The 13153-nt window shown below is 31.0% G+C and overlaps 2 protein-coding genes across 3 annotated transcripts; both read right to left on the bottom strand.

Moving 5' to 3' along the window:
- Positions 1-302: 302 nt before the first annotated feature.
- On the bottom strand, positions 303-5463 carry LOC113871037 (LEC14B homolog). Of its 2 annotated transcripts, XM_027507738.1 has the most exons (11): positions 5226-5463; positions 5103-5133; positions 4389-4782; positions 4099-4218; positions 3859-3936; positions 3169-3339; positions 2681-2758; positions 2247-2422; positions 1430-1585; positions 842-902; positions 303-718 (listed from the first exon to the last, which is right to left on the bottom strand). In XM_027507738.1, the coding sequence occupies exons 3-11, from the start codon at positions 4761-4763 to the stop codon at positions 515-517; spliced, it is 1419 nt and encodes a 472-aa protein (XP_027363539.1). In that variant the 5' UTR covers positions 4764-4782; positions 5103-5133; positions 5226-5463; the 3' UTR covers positions 303-514. The 2 variants fall into 2 exon arrangements, with proteins under 2 accessions (XP_027363539.1, XP_027363530.1); XM_027507729.1 differs by lacking the exon at positions 5103-5133.
- A 1958-nt stretch (positions 5464-7421) lies between these two features.
- LOC113874833 (sugar transporter ERD6-like 16) lies at positions 7422-12241 on the bottom strand. The gene is made up of 18 exons (XM_027513049.1): positions 11992-12241; positions 11671-11733; positions 11326-11415; positions 11180-11239; positions 10522-10587; positions 10319-10384; positions 10148-10223; positions 9839-9903; positions 9617-9709; positions 9433-9513; positions 9260-9344; positions 9119-9165; positions 8964-9026; positions 8802-8861; positions 8442-8495; positions 8232-8291; positions 7877-7991; positions 7422-7786 (listed from the first exon to the last, which is right to left on the bottom strand). Exons 1-18 carry the CDS (start codon positions 12196-12198, stop codon positions 7671-7673), a joined length of 1467 nt encoding a protein of 488 aa, XP_027368850.1. The 5' UTR covers positions 12199-12241; the 3' UTR covers positions 7422-7670.
- Between the last annotated feature and the right edge of the window lie 912 nt (positions 12242-13153).

Raw genomic sequence — 13153 nt, 5'->3', positions numbered from 1 at the left:
TTTTATGCATTAAGCATTTATTTATTTTAATATAATCTTAATTTAAATTTCTTACAAGTTATTTTTTAGTTTTAAACTTTATCTCTTTAATTTAATCTTATTCAATATAATAAAATATTTATTATTATTAATTTAAATATTTAATCTTTTGAATTTATTAATTTTAAAAATACTTATATAATATATCTTCTAATTTTTATTTAAACTTTATTTTAATTTAACAATACCTGTATACAAGGAATTCACTAGTCAAATACATTTTTAAATGTAAATTTTAAAAACGATCAAATCCACTTTTAAGTCAAACTTACATGTACAAATATAATTATTTATGTTCATACATGATGGGCTTACAAAGCTTAAAGAACAAGGTACAAATAAATGTAACAAATTTTTGGGACCCTACATGTAGCTGTATGAAAATATAAAAAGTAAAAGATAGATGGATAAATTCCATATAGCTACCAAAATATACTATGGATCCAGACACATAGATATGTACAAAGAACATAAACTAAATATCAAACAAACTTCTCCTACGAGTACGACCTTGTCTTTTATTTGGAGGAGCAGGGGCTTCATCACTCCCAGGAAATTCCCACCTAACAATGTCACCATCCCAGGCTGAAGAAATCATCATTGGATAGAAAGGGTGCCAACTACAATCTCTTACAGGTGCCTCATGATGATTAAGTTTTGCAACTTGACCACCACTTACCTACAAATAATGTACACTAATTTTTTTAGACTGATATCATTAGAACCATAAGTAAATGGATAAAGCCAGGTACTTCACATGAATGCAGTAAGTGTTAGTATAATGTGTGAATTTTTTTCTTACCAGGTCATATATATAAACAGAGGAATCGCTGGATCCGGTGTAAATGTACTTTTGACCAGTGCTGCAACATGAAATACACAAAATGTTATTCACATTCTTCAAATATCAGATGCAAAGAGAACATTGAACATCATCACAGAATAATCAACATTGAAAATATGTTAAAACAAGTGTCAGTGTGTCACTCGAAAAGGATTTGTCAAATCCACCACCCCACTGCAATTCAAAAGGATATTTTTCATCGATATTTCTAAAATTATTAAGGGGTTCGAAGAAAACTTTTAAAAAATACCATAAGCAAGAAAACCAATTTGATTCTTCGTGAAAAATATATCCTTTCAGCAACATTTAGTTCCATGGATGACAGTGAAACACACCACATCCTAGCCACTCGGCAAAACAATTCCAGTCATTTAACTGACAGTTATTGAATTGGTTCATTACTGTTACATATATCTTTGATTTCAAAATAAATACGAATTATCATAAGCAATTCAACACCTAAATATTTTGGATAAATTACAATCTTATACCATGCAAAAGAACAGTGATACACCAGAGAGAGAAAGTCCCAGAAGTACAAGTTACCTATAAGATGGTGAAAAATAACAGCGCACTAGAGTACGCAACACCGAGTGACCTTTATATGTTGCCAATGACTGGTCATGGGGATGCTTTAAATTTCTTGCATATTCAGGGTAGTCCATCCACCGATAGTCCCACTCATCATCTCCCAGGCCCAAACTGTTGGTTCATCATTATAAACATATACATCACGGATTAGAAGGGTGAAATATTAGAATGGAGTCACTTCTCTTGATTTTTCTTTGACTTGAGTGTCATTCCAAGTTCCAAGATAAAATACCAAGCCAGATCAAAATTCACAATGATGAGTAGCGTCCAAGCACACAAACACATTCATGTGGAAGATGAGTTATACTATACAATTATTAAAAACCATCGTGAATAACCATCCAATGTATTAGAGCTGTGGTAAGACAAAGTTCCATTTATGCAGTATCAGCAAAAATTCTTATTTCTGTTGTTAACAGCTGACAACCAAAATCCTTCAATGACATTTACAAGGGGTTTGAAATAGAATCAATCAGACTAATTGTAACTTCCAAACGTGATGAATACTCCATAGCTTTGTATGTCTTATTTTTCAAATTACTGTTAGCCTTTTTCTTTTTGAGGAGGGGGACTATTACTGCAACTATTGGATTGCCAACAAAGAGGCCTTATTGTAACCAACTTCTCAATTTCTTTCTTCCTTATACTTCTCTCTCTGAAATTCCTATTCTACCGTAAAAGCATTTCAAGTAGGTTATAGAGAGGGAAACTAATGAAATTCTTAGCGTAACTCTGAATCTACAAAACAAAAATAGAGATAGAAAAGCTTTACTTCACGGCATTAGAAGTCATCTTCCTTATATCCCATAATTTGGTAGTTTGATCTTTTCCATTGGAAATTAAATAACGACCATCCCCACGGCTATCAATGAATGTAACGCCTTCTAAATGTCCCATTAAGATCCCAGCTGGTTGTCCTTTGGAGACAAAGCAACGCCTATCCCACACCTACACAATGTCACAACAACAAAAAATTCCTTCAATGAGTTGCAAGCAGAAAAACCAAAGCAAAATATTGGAAAATGTAAGGATAAATTTTTTTTACCAAGAGATCAAATTACACCAACTACCACTTTTGGCATAACAGACAAATGGCTCTAAAGTTGTGATCAATATAAACTTAACTAGTCAATAATGAATATATCACAACTAACACAGAAATTTGTGGATATTATCAAATTCCTTTAACTAAAATATGAGTATTACCTTGCAAAAACTATCATCACTTCCAGAATATATTAGATGGCCAGATTCATCAGCAAAGCAGACAGTATTAACATCAGACTGCAACATCAAAAAGGCATGTCAGATATGATCCACCTGCTATGCTTGCAAATACAAATCCACCTTGAGTCACACTATATGCCACTTTAAAGTGATAAATAAACTATCAACAATCTATACACAGATCATTCTATGAGGACGGAGAACTGACAGAGAAGATGCTCAGGCTCAATTTGGCCCACCTTAAGATTTATATGATTTATATCCTTTTACAAAAATAGCTCCCAAAATGAACCAAAAGATTCAAAATTTTGACAGATTCAGGTCCATACATCTAAATTGAGTTTCCGTTACTATTTTGATTTTAAGCAGTTACACAGATTTTAATTAGTACCCTAATGCATTTGAAGCCTTTTTAAATTATTCAAATTAGAAACTAACATGTAATAATAGCAAAGAATATATAATACCAGGTGAGCAGGAATTCTAAGGCTAAGCTTATTTGCTCCAAGATCATATACACATATCGAGCTATCACTAGTTCCAGCCACAAGCTCTTGCCCATCCGTTGAAAATTTGATAGAGAAAATCCCAAATTCATCATCATCATCAGAAGATAAATTCAATCCATAATGAATTTCCTGCAACAAAAGAAGGATTCCTGAACGTAAACCAAACGATTATTTAATGTGACAGAGAGATGCATGCAACATTATATCTTAAAATATTTTAGGTTAGAATTTTAAAGCACAAGAACAAATCTACACATGCTACTTAATAATAAATAAAAAGGTTGGCTGTATCTTTAGCAAAAAGCACAACAAATTTTCCCATTCCATATGTGAGATTGGACAGACCCAATACAGTGACCTACAATTCAACAATAGTAGGAGCATTTCCATGATGATATAAGAAGAATTTCATTATTTTACATATTCAAATTGCTTAGAATAAGGAGCTACCTCCTGCACCAGCCACTAGTACATCTTATAAAAATAACTCAGAATACAGTTATTGCTAGGAATATAAGTATCTCACAAGTCACAACTAGAAAAAAAAATGTAAATGTAATATCTTACTCCTCTAGGATATTATAAAAAGCTATGAACCTATGTTACATTGACTACTATGAACGGGTGTGAGAAATTTTCAGTACATACTGTAACATTTGCTATTGACTCTGTTGTGGCAGATCCCACATTGACAATATGGATAATTGGTGACATACTGGCATAAACCTGCAATAATTAATAAACAATTTGTCAAATGTGAGTTGCAAGAAGTTAAAGAAAGTAGTAAATAGCTCAGACTTATATATGATTCATAATCCAAGGTCAAAATTGGTTGTTTATAACGTCAAATTCTTAATCATACTAGTGTCTGCTTGGCAATCAACTTACAAGATAGAGTTGATCTGGTGAGAGAGATGTATCAGTAATTGTCCACCGTAAGTTTCTAGCAGATATGTCCTTCTTAACTTTCCAGTCTCTGTCAACATCATAGACCCTGATGTGGCTTCCCTGTTTTATAACAATACACAAACAACCAAAATGAAGATATAAATACCCTTTTGTTCCAAAATTATAGTATCTTCACCTGTACAAAACACTTCAGTTTAACAGAATCATCTTCAGCATCATACATAATTCAAGTATACATTAACAACGACGATAGTGGTAACAATAATAACCTGGAATCCAGCAATAAAAATAGAACCATCAGCAGAAAATTGCGACACATAGGCACGGCTTCTCATTTGATCCACAATCCAAGGACCTCTGGTGGGCAAATAGCGGCTTAACACATGGCATCCATCTGCTGGTGAAAATCTCCCCCGTCCGGAATAATTTCCTTCCCTACCAACTAACATTCTCACAGTTGATGCAGGTAACCTCATCCTGCCTGGAACAGCACGACCCAAAAGTTCATTGGGACTTGACCTAAGTCTTGTGAGCTGTGCAATTTCATGATCAAGATAACTAGCCCTTTCTCCAGCTATTCCACAAGATTCATCACTGGCACTACCATCACTACAGGCACTTGTATTTTTGTTCAACCGATTCATATTTCACCCTCTCTATATCCTGCAAACAGCATCAAATCTAAGCAAACCTGAGCCAGGGCAACTTTTAATCACGAACACAACCATACACAGAGAATCCTATACCATCTATACTAGTACTCAGTGCCAACAGAGAACCCCTTCAGTCTCACACTCTGAAGAACTAGCCAAATGAGAAAAGTAAAGAGAGATTTAGCTTAAAACCTTTTTTTTCAAGTTTAGTCCTTTTTGGTTGATGTAACAAAAGGGTCAGTAAGAAAAATGAAGAAAACGAATCAATTAAAAAAAAACGGAACCTTAGTCCAATTATGAGAATTAAAAAGAAAATGAACATCTACGTACCAATTTGAAACTCAATTCACCATCACTGCACCTTATCAAACAGGTGAAGCAAAAATAATAAATAAACAAATAAAAATACATAAAGGGGTTTTGGAGGATTTAAGAATGAAAATTGAAAGTTACCTCTGATTGGAATACAAAGTTGTGAGGATGAAGGCACACGAGCCTGGATATTATTGCAATCTTGCTACCGTTCTCGTCTACCACTTATGTCTGTGGGTCTGTGTGTGATGAAAATGTAATGAATGAATATTAAATATTGGAAAATTGGAATTGTCAAAGCCCCTTCGTTTCTTTGCCTTTGCTTGGTTTCTTCTCAATTTTGCATACGTACACATAATCAGGTGTTGGTGTTGCAGACTACCAGGCAACGTCAAACTTTTACTTAAATTATACATACTATTAAAAAAAACTACCCATACTATATTAATATCTTATAACATACTAGTATATTATAATTATATATATATATATATATATATATAAATATAATGATATAATAAATTATAATTTGTTAGATTTAAATTAAATAAAAAATTTAAATTAATAATAAAATTTTTTAAACTTACGCTAATATAAATATATATATATAATTAAAAATACTTAATAAAATATATAATTATTATATTATGAATATAAAAAATTATTTTTATATAAATAAAATAACTAATATAGTATATGAAATGTTATTTAAAATAACTCATGAGACACTCGTCAGTTAAATTTATTGTTTAAAGAAATGTTATATTTAAAATTCTAAAAATATTTAATATTTGATATTTTTAAATAATTAAAACTATTTAACATTTTTATACAACACTTTTTTTTTTCTAGGAAGTGTAAGAAGATGTGTACAAATATGCTATATGATTAACATTCAATTAAATATTAGAAGGTTTAATTTTTAGTTTAAAAAACCTCTATAAGTTCCTTTTTCATTTAATCGCAAAATTTTTAGTATATACTACTTTTATTTTTTAACCCACCACTTCAAAAGATATTTTTCTATTTATCTCTCATTTTAAATGGTTAAGATAATATCATCATCTTAAGCATAGGTTTATTTTAAAACTTATCAAGATCGAAAGAATGAAAAATAATGATGCAAGAAATGTTTGAATATTAAGTAATTTTATTCATCTATGTATTATAAGAGTAAACCATTTACTAGAAAAATAATAACAGTGAATCAAAATCCAAATTTAATAACTTATCCATTGGTTGAAGTTTAAACTTCACAACATCAAAAAGCATGACAGAATTACTCCAAATTATTTTTGCCTACAAAGAGAATAAGAGAGTTACTCCAAGCAATAAAACAGTTACAAGTAAAAATTTACTCATTAATAATTTATTTTAGGTTCATTAAATGTTTAATTAACCTCATTTATTTAGTTTAACAATTATACTTGAGTTTATAATTATATCTAGTTATTTAAATAAGTTAAGATTAAGCTTCCCAGACATTAATAGATCTTAAATAGTTTTTTCTTTATTATATTTACTTTAAAATTCTTTTATTTATTAAGATAATTATACTCTGTTTCTCTATAATTTAACACTTTTGCAACTATATCCGTTTGTTCTACACCTCTCTATAATTCAGACTAAAATAAAATGTCAAAATTTTTATTAAAAAGAATGATAACTACATGAACATCGTTTCCATCTCTTAGAACTATGATGAGTTCAACCACCGTTGTAGAATTTTAGGAGAAAAGATGTGAGATTATTCAGCGTCAAAGGGAATCAAAGGGAAGGGAGTTTCTAAGCTTTGATTCGTGGGTAATAATTGCTAAGATTTTACATATGTTGATTAATTTTTATGTTCTTCATCTAGAGTTAATTATATTGTCTATAAATGTAGTTTTTCTATTATGTAGAATTATAATATAACGTGTTAAATATGACTTAGTTGGTTTATTAGGTTATTATCTAGAAATATGCTAAATTTAAATCAAATATATAAAGAAAAAAGGCAAATTAAATTTACAATGTATTAGGCTAAGGTAATAATTGTCATCCATTTAAGAGAAGAAATGAACAAATTAATAATGAAGAATTAGGATAATTCTTAAATTTAAATTTTCACATCTGCATTGTAACAAAAAGAAAAATACTCAAATTATCACATGATTTTTAGCCTTCTTTTTTTCTTCGTTAAAATTCATAGCCTTCTTTTTTTATTATAGAACTTCAAGATGTCTCTCATCTACTTGTTCAAAGTTCGAACTACATGGCATTAAGAACTCCAAACTCTCTTCCAAGCAATTAAAAAAAGGCGAAAACCACAAGAGGCACAATGAACAAAATATGAATTTTTTTTTCTTATCAATAAGCTAATAATGGATATTACAACATTATGTTATTTTATCTTTGATGTACGGTCCAAAATGGATATAAAAGAATTTGATTTATGATGGTAAGCATTAGGTAGGCTACTGCTATGCTTTTTGCTTGAGCTCCCACCTTCATATGGATTAAGATGGTGAATCCCTTGATGCCCATCACAAGAGACAAGTCCAAAATGTATCAATATAACCACCTCTTTTTTTTTCTCTTTTCTCTCTATGAACTAATGCAAGCCTGAATTTCTTCCAAAGTTTTTCCTTTGGTTTCTGGGACTAATTTTGCTACAAATAGAATAGTAAAGAGGGAACATCCAGCATACAAAAACAAAGTACCTGTCCAAAAAAGAATATAAATACATTTCATTAATTATAGTCATATGGACACAAGAATGCTAATTAACTATGCTTCTATTCTGTGCTTACCAGGAGAACTCCAACTCATAAGAAAGTTGTAAGTATATGAAACTACCCAAGCTCCTAGCCAAGTCACTAAAACCACCAAGCTTCCAGCAGTTCCCTTCACATTTATGGGAAAGATCTGCAATATGAAAAATTGTATTAGATATAGAATAATTCAATCATTTTCTTTGAGGGGGTCTTATATACAAGCGACAGCAGTGGCAATCATTTGCCTTTTTGTTGGAAAACAAAAGCTTGACATGTTAATTTGTTATGTCTTTTCATAAAGAACTTTTTTAAAACACTTGTACCATTTCTATTTTGACTAGCTCTTCTTTGACATATACTATTACAATTTTTGGTGTCAAAAGATACATACCTCTGACATCATCACCCAAGGAACTGATCCCATCCCAATTGAAAATGCTGATATGTATATCTGATTACAATAAAAGCCAGAAAATTGGAGAAATTCAGGTCAAATTGGAATTTTAGGATTGTATCTACATCATCCACTATCCCAATAACCTAAAGAAGGAGGAAAGATAAGAGGGGAAGGGGGGCTTAGAGTTTGCGAAAGAAAACTCACCATCACCCCTGCAACTGCTAGTATTGGTACCCATTCAAGCAATAGGCTTTGGTCCTGATCCATGAAGTCATTGAGATGAATTTTAGAACATAAACACCTCCGATGAAAATATATTGCATTTATACTATGGCTTATGAGTACATATGCAACTTATTTAAGTACTTATTCAATAAGCATTTTTTAATGATAACTTATGATATAAATTTAACGATGAAATTTATTAAAATAAGTTTAAAGTAACTTATTTTGATAGACTATACCCAGAAATTTATTGAAATAAACTGAAAAGAGCTTATCAAAGTTATAAGCTATTTTAATAAGTTGTCTATAAACTCTTTCAAACATGCCTTAAATACTTGCCTTGAGAAAGAAAGCAATTCCGGTAATATAGCTGCCTAAGAATGTCCCACTTGCGGAAACCTGCATATATATATAAGAACATTTGTTAAGCATCAAAGTTCTTATTCCTCCTACTTTTAGATGGCTTTGATAACAAGTGCTTGCAATTGCAAATAGATTTACCATAATGAGAGGTCTTCTTCCAGACTTATCCATCAAAATGGCTCCCAATACAGTAAACGGAACCTGTCATTCATTGTAACATTTGAAGTTCAAACAAAATAATATAGTTATATTATATGATTAAATTCTGAGAAATCAGTAGAAGAATCAAGTACCTGTATACAAGCATATGCTATGGTACCAGCTTTTCCTGAAGAAAGTCCTGAAAATCCAGTTATAGAGGAATAAATATGACCGATTGAGGAAACAGGTTTCTTTGATTCCTCCAAAATCAGCGTGCATTTCTTTTCACTTACCAGCTGCTACAAAAGTCTCAGATGCATAGAATCCTATACCATTAATTCCAACAGATTGTTGACATACCATTAACCCAAGTCCAATCTGAAATTGTGACAAATAGTTAATTTAGATCCTTTGAGTAACTATGCACATTGTGATTAAATTTCTGCAAGAAAAGTGTGTTACTTACAACTACAGAGCGCACATATTTTCTTTGGAACAAATCCAACAGCTTAATCTTGGGAAGGCTTTGAAGAGTTTTAATATAATCCTATATAGCGAAAGAAATATGTCAGCTCAGGTCATCAAACATGTCAAATTATTTGGAAAAGTTTTCAAAGGTTCCAATTAGTTTAAGAGAGCTTGAAAAGTACCAGAATTTCAGCAGCTTCATGAGAAATATCAACATCTTTACCCCGAAGTCTTCTTAAAGCTAGTTGAAATTCTTTTTCACGGCCAACCTTTGCCTAAAAGATATATGCATAGTTTATTAATTTGCATTGCTAGTTTGCTACTATAATCATCTTATGCTTATCTTGAGCAAGAAAAGAAAGCAAAGGTGCAATTTGGTCCTTAGATTCTAGCTTAATGCATACCAGCCATCTTGGGGACTCAGGGACAAAGCACGAACCAACCAACAAGCAAATGCAAGGCACTAACCCTTCAAAAGTTCAAGTAAAGCAAACAGTTAGACTTTTTTACTTCATAATTTCTTACATCTTAGACAACAATTCAAAAGTCAAAACTAATGATAATATATTTGTTGATTTTTTTAATGTAAGCACAAAGGCACACATTACAAATTAATAAATAATAAGATTTAATTATATATTGTAATAACATTTAATGTTTTTGTGTGATTTTTAATGCATTAGATTACATAAATTTTATAAAAATTAATATACCTGCTAGTGCAAGTTCTCTCCAATTTATGACACCTCCAATTAAGAATGAGAATGATGATCCGATAACAATCAAAAGCTACAAAACAATCACAGTCAGTGCCAAAGTACAACTCAACGATGTAAGATATTTTATCAAAGAACAAAATACAATAGTTCTTATTATTTCCTCACCTGATTTGTTGTTGCAAGTCCTCCTCGAAGATTTTTCGGTGCTATTTCTGCTATATAGACCGGAACCTGTTCCATTTTCCTGATTTTTATTAGAAATATTGTGGTGTAGTGGTAACATGTTATAAATACAACCATTTAAGTTAAATGACATGTTCTTAAACTTTCTGAAACAAATAGAAGCTTCAAGGTTATCAATTAGTTACCACATATGAAATAACTCCAATTCCGTACCCTGTGAAAAATCTTCCCACGTCGAGTGAGTAAGAATCCTGCGGGGTATATACAAAACAATAAAGTAAGAGTTCTTTGTATAGTATTTTTCTACAACATTTTTTATAACACTATTTTCAAGTTTTTCTAATATTTTGCATAAAAAAAAACTTAATATATGCTCAAAGATACACAATAAAAAAAGTAATAAATAGTAGATATCTTATGATTTTCAAAAAATTATTATATATATATATATATATATATATATGTTTTTCTTATGTGTTTTTTTAGTACACATTATTTTTTTCTCTCTTTTACATCAACAATCCTGTCCCATATTTTTCTCTCTACTCTTCTTTCCTTTCTCTTTGTTGTATACTTTATTTTACAAAAAATTATATAAACTAATTTTTCATAAAATAAAAAATTGCCATTCATGCAATACTTTTCTATAACAATATTTTTTTATCTTTTTTTCACCACATTAATCATCTTATCCAACTCTTTTTTTTTTCTTTCTTTCTATCTCTTTTCTTTTATATAAAATTATAAAAATTTACAGTACAAACGAAATTTCTCTAAAATAAATGAACTTTTATTTATTTATTCTTAATTGATAACAACTTTTCTTAAAATCAAAATTTTTACCTTTGAGAAGAAGACAGCCAACCATCCTGTAATGCAAAATCCTGTTGAAATTCTCAAAGCCTGATTTCCATGGAAACTAAGGCTTAGTAACATGGAAAGACCACACGTCGTTCAGAATGTATTTATCAGATTTAGATTTCACGTACCCCTTTCCGGCCAATAAAATCCGTAATACGGCCACTTGTTATAGCCCCAAGCATTGCACCAATAGTCACTAAAGAACCAAACAAGGAAAACTGCCAACACACAAATTTTACAAAAAGTAAAAACCAAAATCAAAGAGAGAATATGATATTAAAAAATGATTTTGGTAACCGTATTCTTGATACTGAGCTTAAGCATATAAAAATGAAATGTTTTTATTGAAACATACATTACATCAAAAAAATAAAAAAAATTACTATTTTTATATATTTAAATTCTGCATAAAGCTAAAATTAACAAAACCCACGAAAGAAATGTCAACGAGGAGGAAAAACTAGAATACTGACCTCAGCAAGAGATAGATTAAGATCTTCCCTGATAGCAGCCTGAGTGGGTGCTGAATAGCCCACCTGCAAAAATAATAACTTCAGCTAAACACAGAAACCTTTTTCTGTTTATTTATTGTGATTTACTGTTTGATTTCTAAATCAGAAAACAAACACATTTAATGAACGAGTTTTTCAAAATGTTACTTTCTTGAGCCATACACCAAATTTTTCACCTTTTTGTTTTACTTTTTACTTTCCATAGTTTTATCACTGAAAACATAGAAGACAAACGTGGCTGTGCCAATTGCAATTTGGATAAGCTTAAAGGTATATACTTACACAAGTTCCAAATGAAAAAGAACCACAGACTGCAACAAGTGTGCTAAGAAGAACCATTCCAATGGATCCATTTTCCACATTTTTATCTGATACAACTTCTTCACAGGAAGCAGTATCAGCCTCCCTTTGTTGAATGAAGGGCTCTTGCAAATACTGAAGCCCATTGGCTTCTCCACTCTCCACATCCTTATGCTGCTCAATTGTCATTTATGACCTCAACAAAACAGTGACACTAGCTAGAACAACACAATAGTAGCACCACCAGAAGTAGAGAGGAATATGTTGTGAACAAAAGCATGCAAAAGCATGCTGTGTTGGATAGTATTTATATTGCATGAACCATAGCAGCAAGTTGTGAAGATGTTTCCAACGTTGTCCTGATACTGCTCACTAGGAAATAGAAGGAATTAAGGGCATGCCATGGTAAAATTAGCTAGCGTGTCAAAAATGTACAACTGCTAAAATGGGCTGCCGACTTGATTAATTAAGTTTACTACTAAAATAAATTAACTCAATATTTTTTGGGTCAATTCATATATAGACTTTTCTTTTTTGAAGTTTGAGCTAGTTCAACCCAATGTAAGGAAACATTTAGATATATAATTTTTTATACCACAGATATCCTCTGTTGGATATAATTCTGTTAAAACGGGTAGGATTATTATAGGTAACAATTTTCTCTTTGAGTATATTTAGTGATAGATATATAATTTAATTAAGCGTTTATTTAAAAAATAATAATGATTTATATCATAACTTTAATTATAAAATTGATTAAAATAAATTAAAATTTACCTGATCTATTAGAACTCCCAGCTCTTAAGCTGGGTAAACTGTTTTGACAGCACTACAAATAAGTGGTAAACTAGACCCTTTTCCTTAGACTAAGGGTACGTGGGAATAAAGCTGTCCCTGATGTGGCGATTACAACAGGCCAATGTAGACCCTTTCCTTAGAGTAATGGATATTAGAGGTCCAAGTTGTTGATGTTTCTTAGGGAAACAAGTTGCAAGGGGATCTTGTGGCTAGTGCATGATTGGCCTTGTTTATTCATCTAACCTTACGTGGTTCCTACTCGGATGGGGCAATGGCAAGATATATAACAATTTAATACTAAGCTGCAACCCTTAGATGATTTCGGTTTTACAATGATTGGCCACAT

Source organism: Abrus precatorius, unplaced genomic scaffold (assembly GCF_003935025.1).
Source record: "Abrus precatorius isolate BTA unplaced genomic scaffold, Abrus_2018 Scaffold10, whole genome shotgun sequence".
In the NCBI taxonomy this organism is placed as follows: domain Eukaryota; kingdom Viridiplantae; phylum Streptophyta; class Magnoliopsida; order Fabales; family Fabaceae; genus Abrus; species Abrus precatorius.
The sequence above is the reverse complement of the archived record's forward strand: the minus strand, read 5'-3'. Positions and strand labels throughout refer to the sequence as shown.